At 33.1% G+C, this 22,330-nt stretch overlaps 1 protein-coding gene across 9 annotated transcripts in view; it reads right to left on the reverse strand.

Moving 5' to 3' along the window:
• The window catches only part of CCDC171 (coiled-coil domain containing 171), a 265,767-nt gene that overhangs the window by 43,682 nt on the left and 199,755 nt on the right, over nucleotides 1-22,330 (reverse strand). For all 9 annotated transcript variants that reach the window (XM_039873836.1, XM_039873897.1, XM_039874057.1 and 6 more), the window contains one exon: nucleotides 633-785. In XM_039873836.1, the coding sequence (XP_039729770.1) occupies nucleotides 633-785 (153 nt within the window). The remainder of the gene's footprint in view (nucleotides 1-632; nucleotides 786-22,330) is intronic.

Raw genomic sequence — 22,330 nt, forward strand, 5'->3', positions numbered from 1 at the left:
TTTGAGAAAAAATTTAAAGGTTTATTTTATTCCCTTATGTCACAAATATATTCGTTTTTTGATACTCCCTGAATACATATTTCAAATGCAGAAAATTTTGTTTAGACTTAAATGAGCCCAAATTTCATCATGGGCTAAAATTTTAAGAAATGAAATGACTGCTGAAACTGAATTTTAATCATATAGATGAATCACAACATGAATTTTAGCTAGGCATGTATTATAGATAAGTCTAGCTTTCTACAGAGAATAATCACATGTTCTAATTACCATTTTGGTTATACGCATAATTAATAATATTCTGTCTTAATGGGACACACTGAATCTTCAGACAGTTGCAAGCTTTAACTAAGCATACTGCCAAACCCAAATGTCAGCTGCACTGCCAAACACAAAGGGATCTTGATGTAGTGTTTTAGCATTGATAACAATATGCATATCTTTATACATGATACAGTAGAAAATTAATTGCTTTCTTTCTTTCGAAATTTTCTCCACACTAATAATTTTATATTGCTTGATTGATCATTTACTTCAAATTGTATGTACTGGCAAGTTATCTTAAGAGCAATAAATACATACATGTAAATGTGACCCTAGATCCAAAGAAGAAAAAATATTGTAGGACTTACTGATTGTAAACTTTCATTTTCACGTAAACAAGCTGTGTGAAGTTCTGATTTCAAGGTTGCAATGTGACTTCGATGAGATGTCATTTCCTTCTCTAAAGTAGCAATTCTAGTGCTTGCAAGCTGGTAGACATCCATGAAACTTTTAATCATTGCCTAAAGAAATAAGAATAATGTCACATGCAATTCAAATAAAGCTGTTCCCAAAGGAGAATTTCCACAATTTGAAAGCGAAATCATTAAAATTTTTAAATAAACAACTTTTCATCTTCCTTTAAAATAATAAAGCTAAACCTCATATCTTATATTGAGAACAGTGACTATTTTAAGAAAGTTTGGGGGAAAATAATTGAGACTTCTTTTCCAGGCTATTTATTTAAATAAGATGTACTTTGATCTATTGTACTTAAAATTTAGAATGCAGTTTTTAAAGATGGCACACTTATTTTCTTTGTAAAGTTAAATTCTAGTTCTAATTTGACCTAAATTTCAATCTTAAGGTACACAACAGATGGATATATAAGAAAAATATTTCAAAATGAGCTGTTAGTAAAATTTTCAATCCACCTTAAAAAATGTTTTTTAAACAAAAGGAGCTGAAACAATCCTGTGATTTTTAAAAAGTAAATAATATGATTCTATACTGTAAGCAAAGCATAATCACATTCATTCATATAACAGAGAAATGTCCTTGCATTATACTATATATAATAAAATAAGTAACACAAGCAAGTGCTGGTAAACTTTTCTCTGGCCTAAATAGTATAATATTTTCAGGATTATTAAACCTCCATATTACAGATTGTTCATATTTTATAGATTTTCTTCTAAAAGGTAAATTTTAAATCCAAGTATACTGTTACACCTTTTTTATAAAGTTCTTTCAAAATACTTCAATCATAGCAAAATGAAATCAAACACTTCTCACACATTCAAATATAATGTTATGTTATACACAAGAAAAAAGTTTCAACTACAGTTACAATTTAGTACAATGGTAAACAATCGAAGAACTTTCAAATTATATTTAATCTGAAAAGTCTAATTTAGGAAAGCTTTAAGAGACTAGATATTTGAGCAATTCTGAACACATATGAAATAATTTGGTGAACAAAGAGTATCAACATAACGTATGAGAAACAGAAGCAGATTAGTACTTGTAGTTAAAAGTAAGAAAATTCACACCTTTTTGCCAAATAAATTCCTATTTGCCCTCAAAAATCCAGCTCAGACACCACCTCTTTCAAGAAGCCTTTTTTGAGCCCGAAGGCGGTATTACTGTGTACTCTGGTTCTCTGTGGATCCCTTATCTTGCTTCTGTTATTACGTGTATTGCTTTGGCAGAAATCCATTAGTTTACATATTTAACTTTACTATAAGAGGGGCACCTTGGGCCAGATACTGTGCCTAATCACCTCTGTATCTTCAGGGATGAGAGTGGCCCATAGTGAGCACTTGTTTGAATAAATGAAAAAGTGAAAAAGATGAAAATCCACAAGTTAAAGCCATACGTTAGCATAAAATACTTTACAGGAAAAAATGAAGATATCTGGGGAAACCTAATCTTAACACTCTAATAAAGTATCAACTGTATTTTGTTCAAGTTGATAAAAGAAGCAAAAGTATAGCTGTAGGCATAAAAAGACAGAGTACACAAAAGTGAATTCTATCACCCAACACTAAATAAGTATGGGATGACTTCATGTTTGGGAATATCTCACATGTCCTAACCTATTTTACTTTAAGCCATTTCAAAGTAAGCTCATAGCTTAATATGAACACAAAATATTTCTCTCTTTCAAAAGCATATAAAAATCAGAAACTATAAAATCATATCTGTTTCTTCCTACATCAAATTTCTTTCCATTCATATATTAATTCATATTCTCTACTGAAATAATGGATCAGGAACCACAAGTCCTATTTTTTTGTCCTTACCCTGCCACTTACCTTAGCATTATGACTTGGCAATGCCAAGTCATCTTTGAGCCTCCATATCCTCTCCATAAAATGGGAAAAGTCATTTTCTTGCCTACTTCCAAATCGTTGTAAGGTTCAGATCATTAAAAATCTAATACAAAGCTATTCCCCTAATTCTAATATATGAAAGTTCTCTAAAAATGGTATTTACTCAATTTCATTGTAGTATTATTATTGTTCTTTTTTAAAATTCTCTACTAAGATCTTAATGAGATAATCTGTGATAGGTGGTTTGTATATATATGTTCTTGTTGTTTGAGGACCTAAAATGTATAAAAGTCGTGAAAATATGCATAAATGCTTATTGAATTAAAAAAAAAAAGGAACTACTTTTCTTTCAGTAATAGGCTCATGGATTACTATTACACTGTAAGTCACGATAGAATTGGTCTCTCATTTTAAGGATAAAAAAGTTCAACACTTAAAAAGTTATCCCATTTCCTAAATTTGGAAAAACAATTCATAAAGATTTTCACATACATGATATTCTAAAATAAATATATAATATTTCTTTAAAAAAATCTTTTTTAAAAAAATACATACATCTGAATATCTATGTGGTGAATGGAACAAAGTCATAATTATTTTGACTCCTTCCTCCATCTTCTTTTAATAACTAAAGTCTAATATTCAGTGCAGTATATTAAGAGAAACTACATATTACTTCTTTGTAACACTAAAAAAGTTATAATCTACTTTTTGATTAGGATTTAGAATCTTGAGCATTTAAAATCTTTAAAGCAGAATTTTATTTGAGAGACAAAAGCAGTTTTGTATAACACTTACTGAATATGACTTTTTATGAGCATTAAAGAACAGTGATAAATACAAAATGCATGTTTCATGACACTAATATACACTCTTCTAAAATGAAAACCTCCTTCAGAACGGAAAGGTATAGAAGAGTGTCTGTGAATTGCAAAGTTATTCAAAGAAGTCACAGATCTTCTGTGAAATAAAGAATTTTAAATTCCAGTATTAAAAAGTGATTCAAACCATGTGATAAATGATGCCAGTGAAAACCAACTCTTTTACTCTGTAAGAAAGATGCCAAGTTGTAGAAGAAAGGGAAATGACAGTCTGAATCAACTGAGGAGGCAAGAGGAGGAGGGAGTAAGTTAATGACCTCTACGTCAATCTCCTAAAGTCTAACCCTTTACAATACAGCTCCCTCCCGTATTAAAACATCATATCTTTTCACATTAGGAAACAATGATAGAACAGCATGATATTGTGTACAGCATGTCCAGTGTTTGAAAACTTATCCTATGTCAGCTTCGGCCCTAGGGATTTTGACTATACCATGGAATGAGATATGTATTTCAGTGGGGCTTACCTAATTACATGAGAAATAAAACAAAAGACAGTTTCTGGACAAGAATAGCCTTTTGTTTTGGAGATAATCTATAGTGTTTATAATCAACATAACATGATGAGAGAATCCAAACATAAAATTCCACATCCTATCTATTTTAAGGAAAAGTGTTATAATAAAATATAAAGAAACCTGAGATACAAATAGGTAACTGTCACCTGAGGGCAAGAACATTATTTATATTATTCGTTTATATACAAATTATAAGGTAGTTTAGACTGACTTCTAAAATAGACTTCAGAGAAAATGGGATCCTTGGGGACCTATTGTTAGGAGAAGGAGAAATTAGCAGAAAATATCAAAAGGCCTAGATGCCATAATAGCAAATCTTTCATTTACACTTTTGAGTGCATAATTGAAAAGCAAAAACCTCTGACATTTCACTTTAAATTATATAATTTTAGGTATACTTCCTTTCTATATTCTATATAAAGTATACCATGTAAAATAGATATATCAGAAACACTAGATATGTGAAATAGAATAAATCCCCATAAAATGAGATAATGACTCCTACCTTAAAGATGTTGTGGCTATTAAATAAGCAATACATGAAAAACCCTTAACTATATGGCACATAGTAAACACTCAGGTAAATATTAGCTATAATATCAAATTAGAAAATTACTATATTACCTCATAAAAGAAACATTCATTGTTTCTTAGGGATATAATTAGATATAAATATTTTAAATATAAGACATTCTATATAAATTGAATATATATTTAAATCTTTTTAATGTAAAAAAAATTTGGAGGCTAATGGATATTTACTTCCTAACAATAAAACTTCTCATTGATAATAAAATAGTTACTGTTTGTAATATTGTTCTTAAGAAAGTCTTTCAAAGTCTTCCTTGAATTCACTGACACTTGGAATTAAAGGAAAATTATTTTCTTCATTATCAAAGAGTTACTCTAGTAAGGTTGCTCACTTAGTAGATTTACTTTCATTCCAATATTTTATAAATGTAGGGATATGACAGAGAATGAGAGTTAAAGAGCTTGTTACAAGAAGTCTCCAAATAGCAACTGTGTCCCCAAATCGAAATCAGTCTAAGTACTGGAAATGGACTCCTCAGTCTGGATGTTTGGTTTCTGGTACTGTCCACAAATGCATGTTTCATCACGACATTCCAGTATAAAGTTATGCAGGAAAGACTGTATGGAGATGGCAGACTGCCATCCACCACCTTGCTCTGCCTCACTGAATATGTGTGCATGCGCATGTGTGTGTGCATGTATCCCTGCATAAGATAAGCTGATAAGAATGCTATCAGCTGACAAGAATTCTGAGGAATCAAGAAGCACTAGAATGTAGAAGGAACTAGAAAATTTTAAAGAAATCCTATCCAAAACACAAGCAAGAGACGACTTCTACAAAGGTGGAGCCAGCTACATGTGGGCTTGAAGCTAAGCACAAGAAGTGAGAGGGGCTTAACCATGCTTTACCAATAGCCCTACAACCTTTTACACTCAAAGTTATCATTAATGATTTTTAATGAAAAAAATGTGATTGAGTGTTTTATAATTCTAAAAAATATTTTTGTATGACTTTTTTGATGTAGTTATTTGTACATCTAATTCTGAATCCTCACCCTCAACACCCACACAACACATGGTTGCATAGGTAAGATGCAAATGGCAGAACTGTACCATTGGTCGTATTTATTAAATCGACATCTGTGTTTTAATCCTGTAAGTTATACAAAAATTTTCATCAGAATTTTGGTTAGAAAATATTCAACCTCTCTGAACCAATCAGTCACTCTTTAAACTAATATATGCCATGTTTTTATATATTTTAAAAAATACATTTTATGTTAAGTATATTTTATATTTTAACAAAGGTCTGAAACTATTATTCAAAAACACTATTAGTTAAGAAATTATGCTTTGAAACTTTTTATGCGTACATATATGAATTTTTACAGGTTTAGATCTTTTTTAGGAAAAAAAATGTTTATAATTCTGGAAATATTTCCAAACTATTTTCACAATGCTTTCTCCATAAAACTCCTTTAATAAAGCAATTAGGTTTTTTTCTACAAATGTCAATTTACCTTGATGTGACAGAGTTTGTTTTGTTTGGGGAGGGTTTTAAAAATATTTTCTAGATAGAATGCTTTTGATAGCCACTTACCATCAAAGAAAAGGTCTACAGATTTGGAATTCTTTTCTTTTTGTTAAAGAAAACTGCATAATTGATACTCAGGTTCAAGAGTACTTTATAACACTCTGTCACAAGAAAAACAGCAAACCTCATATCGATTTTAAAAACTACTTCATATTTAGCTGTAAACTATTGTAAAGATTGCACTATGTAAAAAAAATTAATCCATAAATTAAAATTAAACCATACAGAGCACTTAACAGTTCATGCTGAAATACAAAGAAAGGAAATAAGTGAGTAAGGATGCTACTCTCAGTCTGCATTGTGAAATCCTTCCATCTTTCCCTTAACATACCTGATAGGAAATGTTAATGTCTAAAAAAATGGACCAAGTGAAGACACCAGTGTCAGCCCATACCAAAGAATAAAAATTTTATTCCTTACTTTATAAAAAAAGGAAGCATCTATTATCTGACATACCCACTGAGATGTATTCAGTATCCAAAGTGAGTTAAAATGAAAAATAAATCAGAGAATTCTATATATAAATTTTATATTATATTTAGATCTTTTAAAGGGCCTTTTTTTAGAGCAAATTTAGGTTCACAGAAAAATTGAGCAAAAAGTACAGGAAGTTCCCATATACTCCCTAGCCCTACACACTCAAAGCCTCCCCCTCTATCAACATCCTGGACCAGAGTGGTACATTTGTAACAACTGATGAACCTACATTGACAAATCATCACCCCAAATCCAGAGATTGTATCAGGGTTGACTCTTAATGTTGTACATTCTATGGATTTTGATAAATATATAATGACATGTATCTACTGTTATAGTATCTTACAGATACTATAACAGTAGATATTCTGGAACTTACAGAATAGTTCCACTGGCCTAAAAATCCTCTGTGCTCCACCTATTCGTCCCTCCCTCACCCTAACCCTTGACAATCACTCATCTTATTACTGTCTCCTTAGTTTTTATATTAACTTTTTAATCTTTCTCTTTAAAATCTTTTAAAATTACATCTTTTAAAACTTCCTGCTTTTCTATGTTTTATGTTATAGAGCTTGTTTAACAATGACACATGTATATAAGTATAAAATATACATATATTGAGGGATGCTGGATCAAAAATAAGAGTGAACAATCAACAAGTTTGGAGAACACTCCTCTGCATCACTTGGTAACTAATCCGTGGAGTACACCAGAAGCAACTGAGCTAGTTGGTTCTTCCCCTACTGGTGCTGAGAGCGGCAGTAGCTGGGTTTGTGCTGAGATGAAACAGTAAGAACCCTAGAACCAGAAAAGCAGAGTATGGCCTCAGGAGCCTCCACATCCAGAAGACAATCTACCAATCCTCTGTGCCTGATAGCATGCATGTCCCACTTCTTTATCTCACACCTAGATGTAAGTAAGCTCCAATAATCGGAAACCTCATCTACACAAGCACAGAAGCATCTCCCCACTCTAAGATACCAAAATCTATACTGCTGAATAACAGATTACCAAAAATGTAATGACTTAGAACAACACAAACTTAGTGTTTCATAGTTTCCATGGGTGAGCTGAACTTCCGTTCACGGTCTCACCTGGATGGTGTCAGCTGGAGCTGCAATCTCATCTGAGACTTGGGGTCCTCTTCTGAGAGCATTCAAGTTGTTGGTAGAATTTAGTTTCTTAAGGTTCTAGAATGGAGGTCATTTTCTTGCTGGCTGCAGCTCTTAAAGACCGACCTCAGGTCCTTGCCAAATGGACCCCTCCTTTCTCAATACAGCTGTTTGCTTTCTTCCAGGTGAGCAGAAGACCATCTCTCCGACACTTGACCTTCTTTTAAAAGACTCAACTGATTAGGTCAGGCCCGTCCAGGATCTCATATTTATTGGTCTTGCCCACACTCAAGAAGAGTAAATTAATTAGGCAGTGCATGTAAATCAGCGGGAAGGGCATTGTGGGACATCTTAAAATTCTGATTACCACAACCTAAACCACGCACCTTAACAAAAGCTAAATCAAAACTGATCACAGATTTAAATGTAAAACATAAAACTAAAACTTTTAGAAGAAAATATGGAGAAAATCTTTGGCATCTAGGGCTTGGGGAAGAGTTCTTGGACATGCTATCAATGATGTAATCCATAAAAGAAAAAATAATCAATTAATTAAACTTTGTCAAAATTTAAAACTTTTGCTCTGCAAAAGATCCTATTACAAAGATTAAAAGACAAGCTACAGACAGGGGAAATCATTTGCAAACCACACATCTAATAAAGAACTAGTTTCTAGAATATATCTGAAAAACTCTCAAAACTCAATAGCAAACAATTCAATTAGAAAATGAGCAAAAGACACTAAGATACATTTGACCAAAGAGAATATACAAATCTCAAATAAGCACATAAGATTTTCAAAATCACTGGCCATTAGAGAATGAAAAAAACACAATGAGACATTACTATACATTTACCAGAATGGCTAAAAGAAAAAACTGTAACAACATCAAAAGCTGGCAAGGAAGCAGAGAAACAGGATCTCTCATACATTCTGGTGAGAATGAAAAATGGCACAGCCACTCTGAAAAACAGTTTGGCAGTTCTTAAAAAACCAAGCATACACTTACGTATGGCCCAGCAATCAAATTCCTGAGTATTTATCCTAGTGAAATGAAAAGTTATGTCCACACAAAAATACGTATACAAACATTCACGCAACTGTGTATGTAATAACCTGAAATCGGAAACAAAAAATGTCCTTCAATGGATGACATTCATTGACTTTCAATACTAAACAAGTGGTGTAACATCCATATCAAGACTGCTAGTCAACAGTATAAAGGAACAAACTCCAGATACAACGACCTGGAGGGGTCTCAAGGGCATTATGCTGAGTGAAAAAAATCAAGCTCAAAAAATTACATTCCATAGAAATGCATTTATATATTGTTCTTGAAACGACAAAATTATAGAGACAAAAAAACATTTAATGGTTACCAGGGATTAGGGATGATTTGGGGAAAATGGGTTGATACGTCTATATAAAGTAATTAGCTGGGGGGGATCTTCGTGGTAATGTAATGGTTCTGTAACATGATGGTGCCACACAAAATCTGTGTCGTGTGTGTGTGTGTGTGTGTGTGTGTGTGTGTGAGAAAGGAAAGAAGAGAAGAGAGAGAGAAAATGTCATAGTCTATACATATACATTGTACCAAGGTCCATTTTCTAGTTTTGATATTGTCCTAAAGTTATGTAGGATGTAACATAGAGGGAAACTGGATGGTCACTATTTTTGCAATTTCTTGTGAATTTATAATTATTTCAAAATAAAAAGGTAAAAAAGAAAAGCTAAGTATGTATGTGCACGAGTGTGTATAGCATGCTCACATTTAACTAAAGCGATATATAAACAAATTTATAGAAATACCTACATATTTTAGAGACAAATAAACAAGGAGAGAATAAAACTTGTTCCAAAATTTTTAAATGGCACCTATTATCTGGAAAAGACCTGGACTAGACCAGCCAGTCTTCTGCCTATAATTCCTAAAGACTCCTTTATGCAGATATGCAAATAAAACTACCTAGCATTTTGCATATTACGCTCAACCTGAAAGGATGTCAGACACCTATAGGTCTACATCTTCTCACTGTCACAGCAACACCAGGCATTCTGGGGCCATAGGACAGCCTGTTGCCTCAAAGGAGTCAATGCAATCTGAAGGGCATATGCACTCAGCTCAACTTTCCACTCAAAATCAACCCTGAATCTGCCCTGAAGTACACCAAGGAGGGCACATTCTACAACCAGGATTCACCAAATGAGCTGGAACACATGTGAGTCAGTAAAGCCTAGGCTTGATCATCTTTGCCCAAACTTGTTCTCACTTCCTCTATAGTCCCCATGCTCTGAGGCTTCCCTGGACCCCAGTTCCAACAACAATAGTTACTATGTGCCAGATATCACATTATTAGCTTTGCATAGTCTTCTAATTCTGAAAATAACCCTGTAATACTCATACTATCTCTACTTTAAAGAACAAGAAACTAAAGCTGTGATGCCAAGTACTTTATCCAGGGTCACCTAGCTAATAAAGAATGGAACTGGGATTCAAATCTATGTCTGTCCAGTTCCGAAGCCCATTCACATTCTATATGTTGCAAGTTTTCTGGTTTGCTTTGGATTGGTTTAGTGTTTTTTTTTTTCCTTTTGGTTTGTCTTTTTTGGCTGTCTATATTACAAAGTTTCTCAGTGAAGTCAGCAGAATTAATCAAGGCTTTCCAAGTGTTATAAAATTGCATAGCTAGTCTATCACAACATTCATATGTGTCAATCCACGCTCTCCTCTATTGACTAAGAAAGTACAAAAGCAAAGCCATCTTGAATTTTGCTACAAAACCAGGATTTTCATAGATCTCAAACTCAATTATTATTATACTACATTGACTCTGAGCTACCAGTTTTTGCTTATGTAATGGAAATATTTCAAATAAAAGAACTTCAGATAATATTTTCTCAGGGATTTCATTCATTCTGTAGAACAGGTTCGATAAACATTTGTAACAAAACAATCTCTTGTTTTATGCAAATATGTCACATAATTTCTAAATTCCCCCAAACGCCTTTTGATTCTAGAAAAATATAATTAGAAAGAAGCTTGTGAGATTATTTTAATATGAAAAAAGTTAATTTTAGAAATTATAGCAAATCTATTATCCACACAATAGATTATTTTGAAAGAGAAAACATGGGAAAAAACTTCTAGCATGTTTAATTGACTTATAGATGTAAAATGACGATGTGTTATACAGCTCTCAGCAGCCTGACTTAAGAATCTGATATCCTCAGTGAAAGACTTTAGAAACAAGATACCAAGACAGTGATATCCCAAATCCCACCCACATAAGATTAGTTCATCTGATGCATAAATTCTGTATGAGGCCCATGCATACAATATATATGTATAGAAGGAATGGGATTCCAAGAAGTTGTATTTCATTTCCATTTTACCTAAGATTTGGGAAGTCTTTTATCTTGCCACATCTGGAAAATTTCCTGGCAGAAAAATAATTTTCCTTTATGTAGAAACCAGGACTTCGGTGAACCAGGTTTTTTCTTTCCCTTTCTCTTGTACAAGATGTTTTCCCATTCCTAGACAGCCCACTTTTGACCATAGATGTCCTATGGGTTTCTGTGCAGGACTAGAATTACTGTTTTCTTTAGAAACTGGTCTGGGCCACTGCTGTCCACTTAAGACTGTGTACTCCTGTTTATTTAGTACAGGGCATGGTTAAAAACATGTGTAACTAGGTATATAATGCAATGTGCACAGAGATACTGAAGTGCTTTTAATATCTGATGGTGACAGTGATAAAGATAGTAAATTGATAAAGGTTATTAGAAGAAAAATTTTGGTCAAGTATAGCCGAAGACAAAATACCATGAATTGACTTGATAAGATGTATAAAGTTCAGACATGTTTTTGTTGCTGTTATTTTATGTAAGAAAAAGAGAATCAAAGTTCATTTTCCCTTTTTTGCCATTTGAAATGGCTCTGGGCTTGACTTATCCCATCGCTCAAAATTTTTACTGGCACCACTTTGAAGAATGTAAATGTAGTAGCTTTTCAGGTTTGAGAAGGAGCCTCATGGGAAACCATGTTCAGCAATTGCAGAATACTTTTGCAGCAGATTTTTTTAAATGATGTTTTCTTTATATCATGTTTAGACTCTAAACTTTTTTCTGGCCTCCACTCAGCCATGGCATATACAACTTAAATGTGCCAAAAACAAGACCAATTCTTTTTCAAGTATGTTATTTCCAATCAGAATTGAATCAAAGCCAATCTTGAGGCTAAGTGCAGCTTCTAGATTGATGGTGATTACCGCTCTTATTATGCTAAAGCTTACTGTTAAGAAAGACCAAAGGGATAAGAAATGACATGTTGGTTTCCTACAAGAATATGGAAAAGAAATCATCAAAATAATCAGAGACTGAAAAAAAAGTTCCTCTTGGAAACTATTACATATGCACATAAAACCATTAAAAAAGGCAGTGATCTTGGAAAATTTCTGAGAAGAATAAGTTTCTCAGAAGATACCGTTAGATCAATAGTAGTAGGAGTAGCAGCAGCAGCTTTAGGGGCTTAAAATTTTAAGTAATATACAAAATGTTCATCGTACAGTAAATTACAGAATTAGCATTGGGTTTATTAATGTGTCCAAAACAAAGCCTGATAAAATAAGGGTATTCTAGTCAGTAACACAGAATTAACTGTGTGCCATAGGAAACCGTGAAGAAACTTAACCACATTATTTTAGCTCTCCTTTAGAGGAAAAAATGTTATTATAGTTACCATTTCTTGAGCATCTACTATGTCTTGACATGATTGGCAGTTTTGCAATGAAAATTATTATGCTGCTTTGGAGTCTACTGACACAGAGATAAGATTTAGTATGGAATGACTGTACAGGTGAATTTGGGGATTCAATTGTGATGGTATGAGCTGGAATTCAAGCAGTCTAGCCTTCCCCAGATGTCAAAATTATAACATTTGGCACTGACATGTGGAAATATCTGTATGAACTTTTGATACCTAAGAGTATACTCTTTGGAAATCAGTCACTTTGACTATTCTCTAATTCTTATCAAGTAATAGACGCACCTGAGCAGGGTGATTTAGACTCCTTACTCCAAAAAAGATCATTTTCTAATGATATAAATAAAGTATATACAAATCTGAGCAGTCTGTTTTCTGTGGCAACGCACATAACCTCTAATCTTTATGCCATCTTTACAAAACAGGACTTTAGCACAAAATGACATATAAAGCTACTATTGAGGTTCAGAGTCCATAAATAACTTTCTTAATAGCACATTCCTAATAAGTGGCACAACTGTAAATCATGGGTCCATCTGATTCGAAACTCCTTGCACTTTTGCTTAATATGCACGGTTCTACATTTTTAAAAGGCCACAACAAAGAAAACTTCAATTCATTCGTTAATGTGTTCAACATTACTGAATTCTTCATTTATGTTCTAGGTGCTGAATAGTGTGCCAAAGACATCCTAATTAGAATCTTTGGGGGATTCATTATGCAAATTTTTGTAAAAGAGTGGTGTTAATACAAAGAGAAAAGTTATAAGAATAAAAGTGTACAGGGCTGAAAGTGAGTTGTTCACTACCAAAGAAAAACTTCTTGGTCCATTATCTCAATACCCTCAACTTTCAGAAAGTACACTTGATCTAAGCTACTGATATAGAGTAAATATATATACACATACACAATATTGAATGTCTCACCTTTCCTCTTTTCATATAAAACTGTTAGCTTTATTTATGAATCTCAGCAAAGGACATCTATAATTGTCATCTTTACATTAATTTAAACAAAGGTGCTAAAAAGCCATAAGAATTTGATACACTTGTTCATAGTTAAACACAAAATGAACAATTTCAATCTGCCTAAAGAAAAGTAAATCAGTAAAGAGAGAAAATATTTAATGCTTTTCTTAAGAGCTAATTCTTTTATCACCATGATTCCACTTGGATTCTGATATATCAGATTGGCTTGGGAATCTACATACATCAGTCAGGATTATCATCTACTTCAATAATCCCTATAATCTCTACTCTATAACAAAATTCATTAAAATATTTTAAACTATATCTCTGAAATAATATTATCACAATATTGTTTTAAGGACAAATTTGTTCTAAGGTGCTTTCTGACATTTAACTACATCAATGAATTTACTTTTTGCACATTCTGAAGGAACGAATAAGATCTTCATGAAATTCCAGAGAGAAAATGATTTATTCACAATATCACAGAGCTTTGGTAGCTAAAAAGATCCTGGCCAATCATTTAGTTCATCCCCTGTTTGCAGATCAGGAATCCCACAGATTCCACTGCTGCAGAGCTACCTAGTGTCTGAGACTCAAACCCAAATACTTCCGATCTCTACCTCCTGACAATGATATTTTACAGGAAATGGGATTTTTAGCTACATAACCTTCAAGGCCCACTCAAATGCCACCTCTTCTATGAAGCCTCTCCTACTCTTCCTAGCAGGAATGAATTTCATTCTTCTCTAAAGGGCAGACTATGGTACTTTATCTATGCCTCTCCTACAGCAATCATGCTTCCCATCTCATATCACTCTTAAAATATCATTCCCCTCAAAAAAGATTTTTGAGTCATTTCTATATCGCAGAGCATAGCACAATGACTTAAACTTGGTAGTACATCACTGAATGGTGTTAGCCATATCCAAATCTATATGATCAAGAGAGTTGGCCATTTTATTTTTTTAAAGCCAATTTCCTGGTTTACATTAATCTTTAAATACTCTCAAATGACATATCCTTTTTCCCTCTAGAAGACGGGGAACACGTTGAAGCAACGGACATCCTGGTTCCTAAGCCTCCTAGGGATTGCCAGGAGTCAGAGATGTGAACAACCAGGCTCTTGCTCTCCTTACTTAGTACAGGAGAGCTGGCTTCTGCAGACCTTTTAAGACTTTGCATTACCTTATCCAGTGGAAACAAATTAGAAGAATAAGGAAGTAGAGATAAGCAGATTATACGATAAAAATTTTCATCATTCTGCTTTCGGGATACAAAGTGGGAGGGGCCCAAAAAGAATGTTTTAGGGGATTTCTAATCATGTGGAATGAAAATATGCCTTTAGTTTATAAAAAGATAACTGAACACAAACAAAAGAAAGCCATATCTGATTTGCACATTATACAATTGATGTCTTTGAGTTTTCAGGTGGCACAAACTGTTACACGATTCCTTTATAACCCAAAACAAAAAAAAGGGATGTTAGAAAGTATATCTAAGTTTCATTCAAGAATACTATCCCACAGGCTGAATGTGCCTCACTATAAGAAAAATAAAAAGCTTACATTGAAGCAACTGTATGTGTTATTTGTGTGGAATCTGTTTTTTAATGCTGACACAGTTCCCACAATCCTTTACTTGAAACCTTGGAACCAGATGAGCTTTGGAGCTCAAGATTTTTCAGATTTGGTAAATATGGGGCATATACAATTATGCTAACACTCTTGTCAAGATCTGGGGCAGCACACGGTAACCAAATACATTCTACAGTAAAACATTTGAATAATAACATCAAGGAGGATAAACCAAGACTATAAAGAGCTTCATGTCAGCTCTTTACAGGTTTTGCCACAAAATTGGGTCAAGTTGGGTTTTGCCTCCAAGTCACCAGTTTTTTCAATGTTTCAATGCTCACAAAAAATTTAACCTCTTAATGTGCAATAATTAAAAACTTGGTGATAACATGAGATAGCCATAACTTTCAAAGACCCTCTTTTCACTTAATTAAGAATCATACCATTGCTCAAGTCATACACATTGTCTTGATAATAACTGCTGTCTGTTGAGCCCTTTATATAAAATACTGTACTAAGTGTCCCATAAAAATTATTTTTTCTATTTTGTCTTATGAGATAATTTAATAAGTATACAAAGTTAAACTGCATGTTTTAATTTAATCATGATTTCCTTCTCAATTTTAGAACATGGAGTCTCTTCTTTCAGGTTTTAAATTGTGAGGGAAAATACTTCTATCAGATAATTATTTGACCACAGATCTAAGGGCTTATTTGCAAATATAGAACCTGTGCCTCTTTTAAATACATCACAGATATTTCTTAGGCTTCTTCAATGTCAGTGTCCTAAACCCCCTACCACATGAACGGAACCCCAGGCAACTTTCTCCATTTTAGGGCTCTGTTTTCTATGTTCCCCTTTTAATTCTAAGGAAGCACTACCAAGCCAGGTTCATTTTGATTGATACGCATTATAAAATATACTCTGGCCAAATACTGCCCTGTAACATTGAAGCAAAATCTGGCTTGATGTCAGTTAAATAGCCCTCACTCAAAAAATAAGTTAGAAAGAAAGGAAATAAAAGAAAGAAAGGAAAGAAAGGAAAGGAAAGGAAGATGAGAAGAGAAAAAAAAAAAAAAAAGAAAAAAAAAAAAGAAAAAAAAAGAAAAAGAAAAAAAGAAAAAAGCTTTTTAAGAAAAAGAAAAAGAAAAAAAGAAAAGAAAAAGAAGAAGAAAAAAGAAAAAGAAAAAGAAAAAGAAAAAAGAAAAAGAAAAAGAAAAGCGGAAAAAAGAAAAAAGAAAAAGAAAAGAAAAGAAGCAGAGAAAGGCAGAAAAGCAGAAAAAAGAAATAAAAAAAAAAAAATCTCATCTCATCAGCATCAAATGAAAAGGCTCACGCGCTGTCCCACTCATCTTCCCTCCCATTATTCAATCAGATCTATCTCTCTATCTATCCTCATAATAATCATCTAACATCCAAATAATTCATCTATCAACTCCGATTCTACTGACTGTGCTCAAGTTTAAATAAGTGGGGAGAGGAAGATGTACTATTAAAATCACTTTCAGTTCTTTTTTCAATTCAATTCTCTCCCACTCTCTTTCCACACACACACAAACACATACACACTCTTGAGAGTAATAATAGTCTGTTTAATAAAATTTAAGACATCTGTGGAATTATTATAAGAAATTACTTTTTTACCTAGTTTTAGACTGAATGATTTACTGAATTTCCCTTAATCCTTAAGTTGCATATTCATTGCTGTATTTTCCTCTAACTGCTGTCACTTAAATTGTCATGTAGAATAGGGCAAATCAGGGTCAGTTTATATAAGCGGCATCAATCTGAAGAACTTCATCAGTCTTTATTTCAAGGCATTATGCAAAGAAAACTGACATTAAGAGAGCCTTAACTGACAGCAAATGAAATCAATCAGCAAATCACTAAGCCATAATAAACTCACTCAATTTGTAGATAACCCTTCCTTTTCCAGGTCTTCACCTAGGCAGTCCATCAAACACTGTTTTTTGTCCAAGTAGCTAAAATGAATAGCAATTCTATTGTAGTACTTGAAAGTTCAAGTGTTCACAGGCTTCAGTCTCTCAATAATAAGCATTAAAAGGTATTATCGAGTAGGGTTATACTTAAATAGGCTTCAAAAAGAAAAAAAAAAGAGAGAGAAAGGGTCAAATTTGGGATTTAGTTTTTGCCTCTTAACACTACTGATAAAGAAATTATGTTCAAATAGTCATGGGAATGTAAAGTACAGCAAAGAAAAAGGGGAAAAAAAAGAAATTATGTTCACAGCATTCAGCGGCTTTTCTACTTTAAGCTAGCTACCTAGAACTAAAAGCTGTAACTAAAAAAAAAAAAAATGCTCTGTACTTTCATGTTTTGTGATTTTGTTTTGGTTTTTGACTAAGTGTGTCTCAAACATCTCTCATACAGGCAAACATCATCATCACATACAGGCAAAAAAACCCCTCTGAGTTGGAATCTGAAGTCAAAAACAATTAAATAGTATAAATTAAGGCAACAAAACCAGTTAAAAGAAAATATGAAAACAGTAGTAATACTTCAGTTTCTTGGTATAATAATTATTCAAATAAAAGTATATGATATACATTCACCAAAGTTTTAGTAATTGCATTAGACTAAACTATAAGGAAACACTGAAGTTGTGGAACATTTTATTCTTTTGATTGTGCACGTCGCTACTAAAGGGAAACTTGTATCAAACAGGTCATCAATCAAAAATTTCCAAGAGTCAAAACACTAAAACACGCCTCAATATACTTAGGTCACTTTTCATGACCCCAGGCCTGTTTGCAGTTCAGTCCAACATAGCTTATATTAATTTAGCACTTTATAATGCAAAAAAGCATGCTCACATGCACGCTCTCTCATCTGATCTCCCCGCGATCCCGTGAGTGAAAGAAAGACAGGCTTCACCGTCTCCTTTTGACAACGAGGAAATGGAATCCCAGTGCTGCTGAGTGAACTGCCATGGTGGTTAATACAGGGCCAGGACTCTGACCCACGCCTTCCGACTCTCTGCACAGGCTTTCTCCAATCCTATGGTGCTTGCCTCTTTCCAGCGAACAGAGTTATTTTATAGCTTCTAAATTCTATGTTCTAATGAAAGTAATTCCCATTCTGATCAACATGATGTTTCCAGCAAAACTCACTGACATTCAGAAAACTGCAGATTCATGGTTGCCTATAATCTGATGTACCTGCCTGTCTGTTAGAAGGGCAAAAATCTCGACCTGAAATTGAAAACTAAGCAAGTTTGCATCTGATCAAGGAACATTTACATGCCAAATATTTAAAGAAAAACAGTTCAAAAAATATCTATTAGTGCTGTTTAATTTTCAAAGCTCTTTCATACACATCATGTGAACGTCACAACTGCCCCAAGATGCAGCAGGGCAGGTATCATCATCTCCATGTCACAGGAGAAGCATCAAAGAACAAGAGCTCACAGAAAATAATGATTCTAGGACAGAGCTCCTGGAGCACTTTCAGGTCTACAAGGATGGTAACTCATGTTCATCCTCCACAAGAAACAACAATGCTGTGTTCTATGAGAAAAAAACAATCGGGTAAAAAATCATGGGAATTTCTGCTACCTGTGTAATTTGTGTCTACAGGGGTAGACGCAAATTTCATCTGTTCTATGGCCAATCCAACTTCCTATCGGTAAAGGTGCGTAACCTCTTCAACCTTTTGTAATACTGACTCTGCTGTGATTTTATTTTATTTCTAATATTCTTCCTTGTAATAAACAAAGGAAGAAATGATAAAAAACAAAAGTCGAAAAATAACTTTATGAATCATGCCAAGTTTTTAAAGAATTCCTATCAGATTTCACTTAGTGTCGGCTCAGAGCATTGATACCAGATTATTCCCAGAGGGAATAATTCATGAATATTTTCAGCTGCGTTAAAGAGTAAGGAGTCATGAGATTCCTCAGTATGAGGTTCTGTGCAGCAGAAACTTTATACTGATGCATTCTCTTGCCCTCACATGTCATCCTGCCATTTTTCAAAAGGGAGAGACGAAAGTCTCAACAAGAAAGATAAAAAGTTGTTTCAGACTATCATTGTTCTGAAATAAAACCCATGATGCAAGATTAACAGGTCTCATCTGCTGAATATTAAAAAAAAAAAACTTTTCAGAACTCCCAGCTTTAAAAGATATTTCTTAGAAGTCTATTGTCATGTAGTGCCCAAGACTATGTTTTAACAATAGATACGAAGAAAAATACTTTTACAATAAATATTTTATAATAAAATATGGTGACTAAGAAAGGAATGGTAACATATATCACCTGGTAAAATATCTGAAACTAGAAAAGCATAATTTTACATTTTTACTCTCAAGAGTATGTCCTAAAATTCTGATTGATGTATCCTCTCCTCTCCCCTTCCCGACCACCATCACTTGCTACAAGGCCACAACAACAAAAAAAAAAAATAAACTCCAAATAGGCAGAGGAAGGGAAGGTGAGAAGAGTTACGTGATGATACCAAAACTGCTCTGATGACTGATGTGCTAGGCCAAGTCTCTAGCAAAATCTTCCTGTTGATCAAAAAATAAAATCTTAGAAGAAAATACAGATTGAGGACAATAAGGTATAACTCATAATGACTATAACCAATGTTTAAATGCTACGGTTTGAGTATTTAATAACTGTTTTCCCAATTTGCAACACATCCTTAAAACAAGTGCTTCTGTACACACCATCTTATTTCTTGAAATATTTTATTTCATTTAGCATTGCTTACAGCTCTATTACCTGGAAATTTTGAAGAAACAATGAATGCTTGCGCATACCAAATCTTCAGAGGAGAATCCTAAAATTTTAACTAGCGAATAACAAAATTGTTTTTGTGACAATATTACATCAGAAAATGTCATTTACCTTGTGTCAACAGAAAAAATTACAAACTAATTCTTCAAGTTAGGCCTGAAACCTAGAACATTTAGATTCCTCAGCAGCACCCTTTAGAGCCTGTGGAACTATAGGCTACCAGCTGTCAAGCAGCTAGATAAGATTGAGGACAAATTCTCATAGATAACAACTTTAAGTAACCCCAAAATCTTTTTGATACCTTATTATTAAAATGGTCCCACTTACCAAAAAGGTCAGATTTCCAATAATCTCAAACATTCAAAGCACAAGCATGGACCCAGAAATAAATGAAAAAGAATATCCATGGGACAAACACCTGTCACAAAATACAGTCTCTTTAACTTCACCGTTGAGATCCTTAGACTGAGTGAGCCCTGTCAACTCTAAATTAAGGGCCAGTGAAAATGGAAATCTGAAAATCAGGGAAGACCTAAATTATAAAATAAAGACAAAACTTTCTTTTAGTATCAGAAAATAAAGAACCATACTTTTAAAAGGAAACGAAAGAACTAATAGAAGTTACTTAAGAGTAAACAGGAATAGTCTTTTTCAGGGGCAATCAGTGAATATGTAACAAAAACCTTAGCATGTGCTTAATCTTACTGCAGCAAATCCACTACTATATTCTAAAGAAAAAAACAGGAAATCATGCAAAAATTTATGTGAAAAGATATTCATTGCCACCTTATTCATAATAACCAGAAAAATTAATGACTCAAACATCCATCAATAGAAAACTGATTAAATATACTGTAGTAGATGTATGTAGTGGAATATAACTCAATCATCAACAATGATGAGATAAATATGTATTTACTGACAAGAAAGACATCCATGATGTTATTAAGTTAAAAAGATGCTTACGATAGTGTCGCCCAATTATTGTCTAAGTATATATAGACATATTATATATGCTATGTACATGTGTTTGTATTTATGACTAAAAAATAACGAGTAACTACAAGAATATATACCAAAATGTTAACACTGATTATCTCTGAATGGCAGAACTTCAAATTATCTTAATTTTCCTCTATGCTTTTCAGAGTCTAACTTCTTATTGTCATAATCATGTACGATCTTCTTAATTTTTTAAAAGCTAATTTCAATATTAGCAAAATTTCTATGAAGTTGTAGTGTTTAAAGATAAATGACATTATACATGAGTACTTTACACTATTATTATAATGTTACAGTTTATAATAATGAACCAGCAAACAAAAATATTAATTAGGTATGTTATATATTTATTTAAAAAACAGCATTTGACATATTTAGCAAGATTTTCATTTAAAATGGCTGGTTTTCATGTTTTAAAAAATAATCAGATATCTGAAAATTAACTTATGTGGTTGGGATAACACAAAGAAGAAAATATCTAAATAATACAATCTCTCAAGTGAAACTGCCTAACATCTCTTTAATTTCTAAATATGCCAGAAAAGGAGGAATTTCTTGTATAGCAATTAGAAGTCTGCCACATTAAGTAGCAGAGAATACATGTAAAAAATTACCAGGAGTGATTCTTGATATTTTTATCACCTGATAGTTTAGAAACAGATATTTATTTCTTCCTTCTATACATAAAAAATAACAAAATTATCTTCAAGATGCTCTTTATGATTTAACTTTATAAATAGAACAAAATAGCTAGAAGAAACTTCTATACCTGGAAAATAAGTATAAATGTAAAAAACTATGGTCTCCAAAAAGTCGTGGGTATAACACATAACAAAAGCCATACCATGTAAAGACTATGTAATAACATGTTGGGTAAAGGGTGATTAAAGGATTATTGCATTTATGGTGACGACTTTGTTGTTTAAAATCTTCATAAGTAAATGGTTTCATAACGAAGCCTTTCTATATAAACACATATTTATAAAATATACTATATTTCCAGAGGTATAGTTATTATGCACTAAGCCTTTAACATTTTTATGAGATGGTTTGGGGGACTTTTTCTTTTTAAATTACATGAGCCTAGAAGTGAAAAATTGATACCAAGTCTCTCGAGGACACGCACAACTTAGGCGAAACATTCCAGGGCTGACCTGTTGAACAAGGGTCTGGAATCAAGCACTTCTTCACCGATAGTCACAGAGGGCCTTCTCTGAACTAGGCACACGGCTGAACTCTGAGGATGCAGCAGTGAATGGAACCAATGTCCTGGCCTCATGAAGCTTTCAAGTTAGTGGATGGCTAACAAATACTGATTGTTTACAATGTATCTGTGACTATTCTAAGCACTTCAGATGTAGTAACCCACTTAATCGCCTGTCACACTGAGTTAGAAACTTTTACTATGGTAGCTTTACAGATGTAGAGGTTGAAATACAGTTTAAGTAACTTTCCCAGTTAATTTCTTTTGGATTTCTATTCTCTTCACTATTTTCCTCACAAATGAAATTGTATTCCACAGACAGATCTCACCTTTATTCTTTTCTTCT

Source organism: Pteropus medius, unplaced genomic scaffold (assembly GCF_902729225.1).
Source record: "Pteropus medius unplaced genomic scaffold, Ma_sr-lr_union100, whole genome shotgun sequence".
Classification (NCBI taxonomy): Eukaryota; Metazoa; Chordata; class Mammalia; order Chiroptera; family Pteropodidae; genus Pteropus; species Pteropus medius.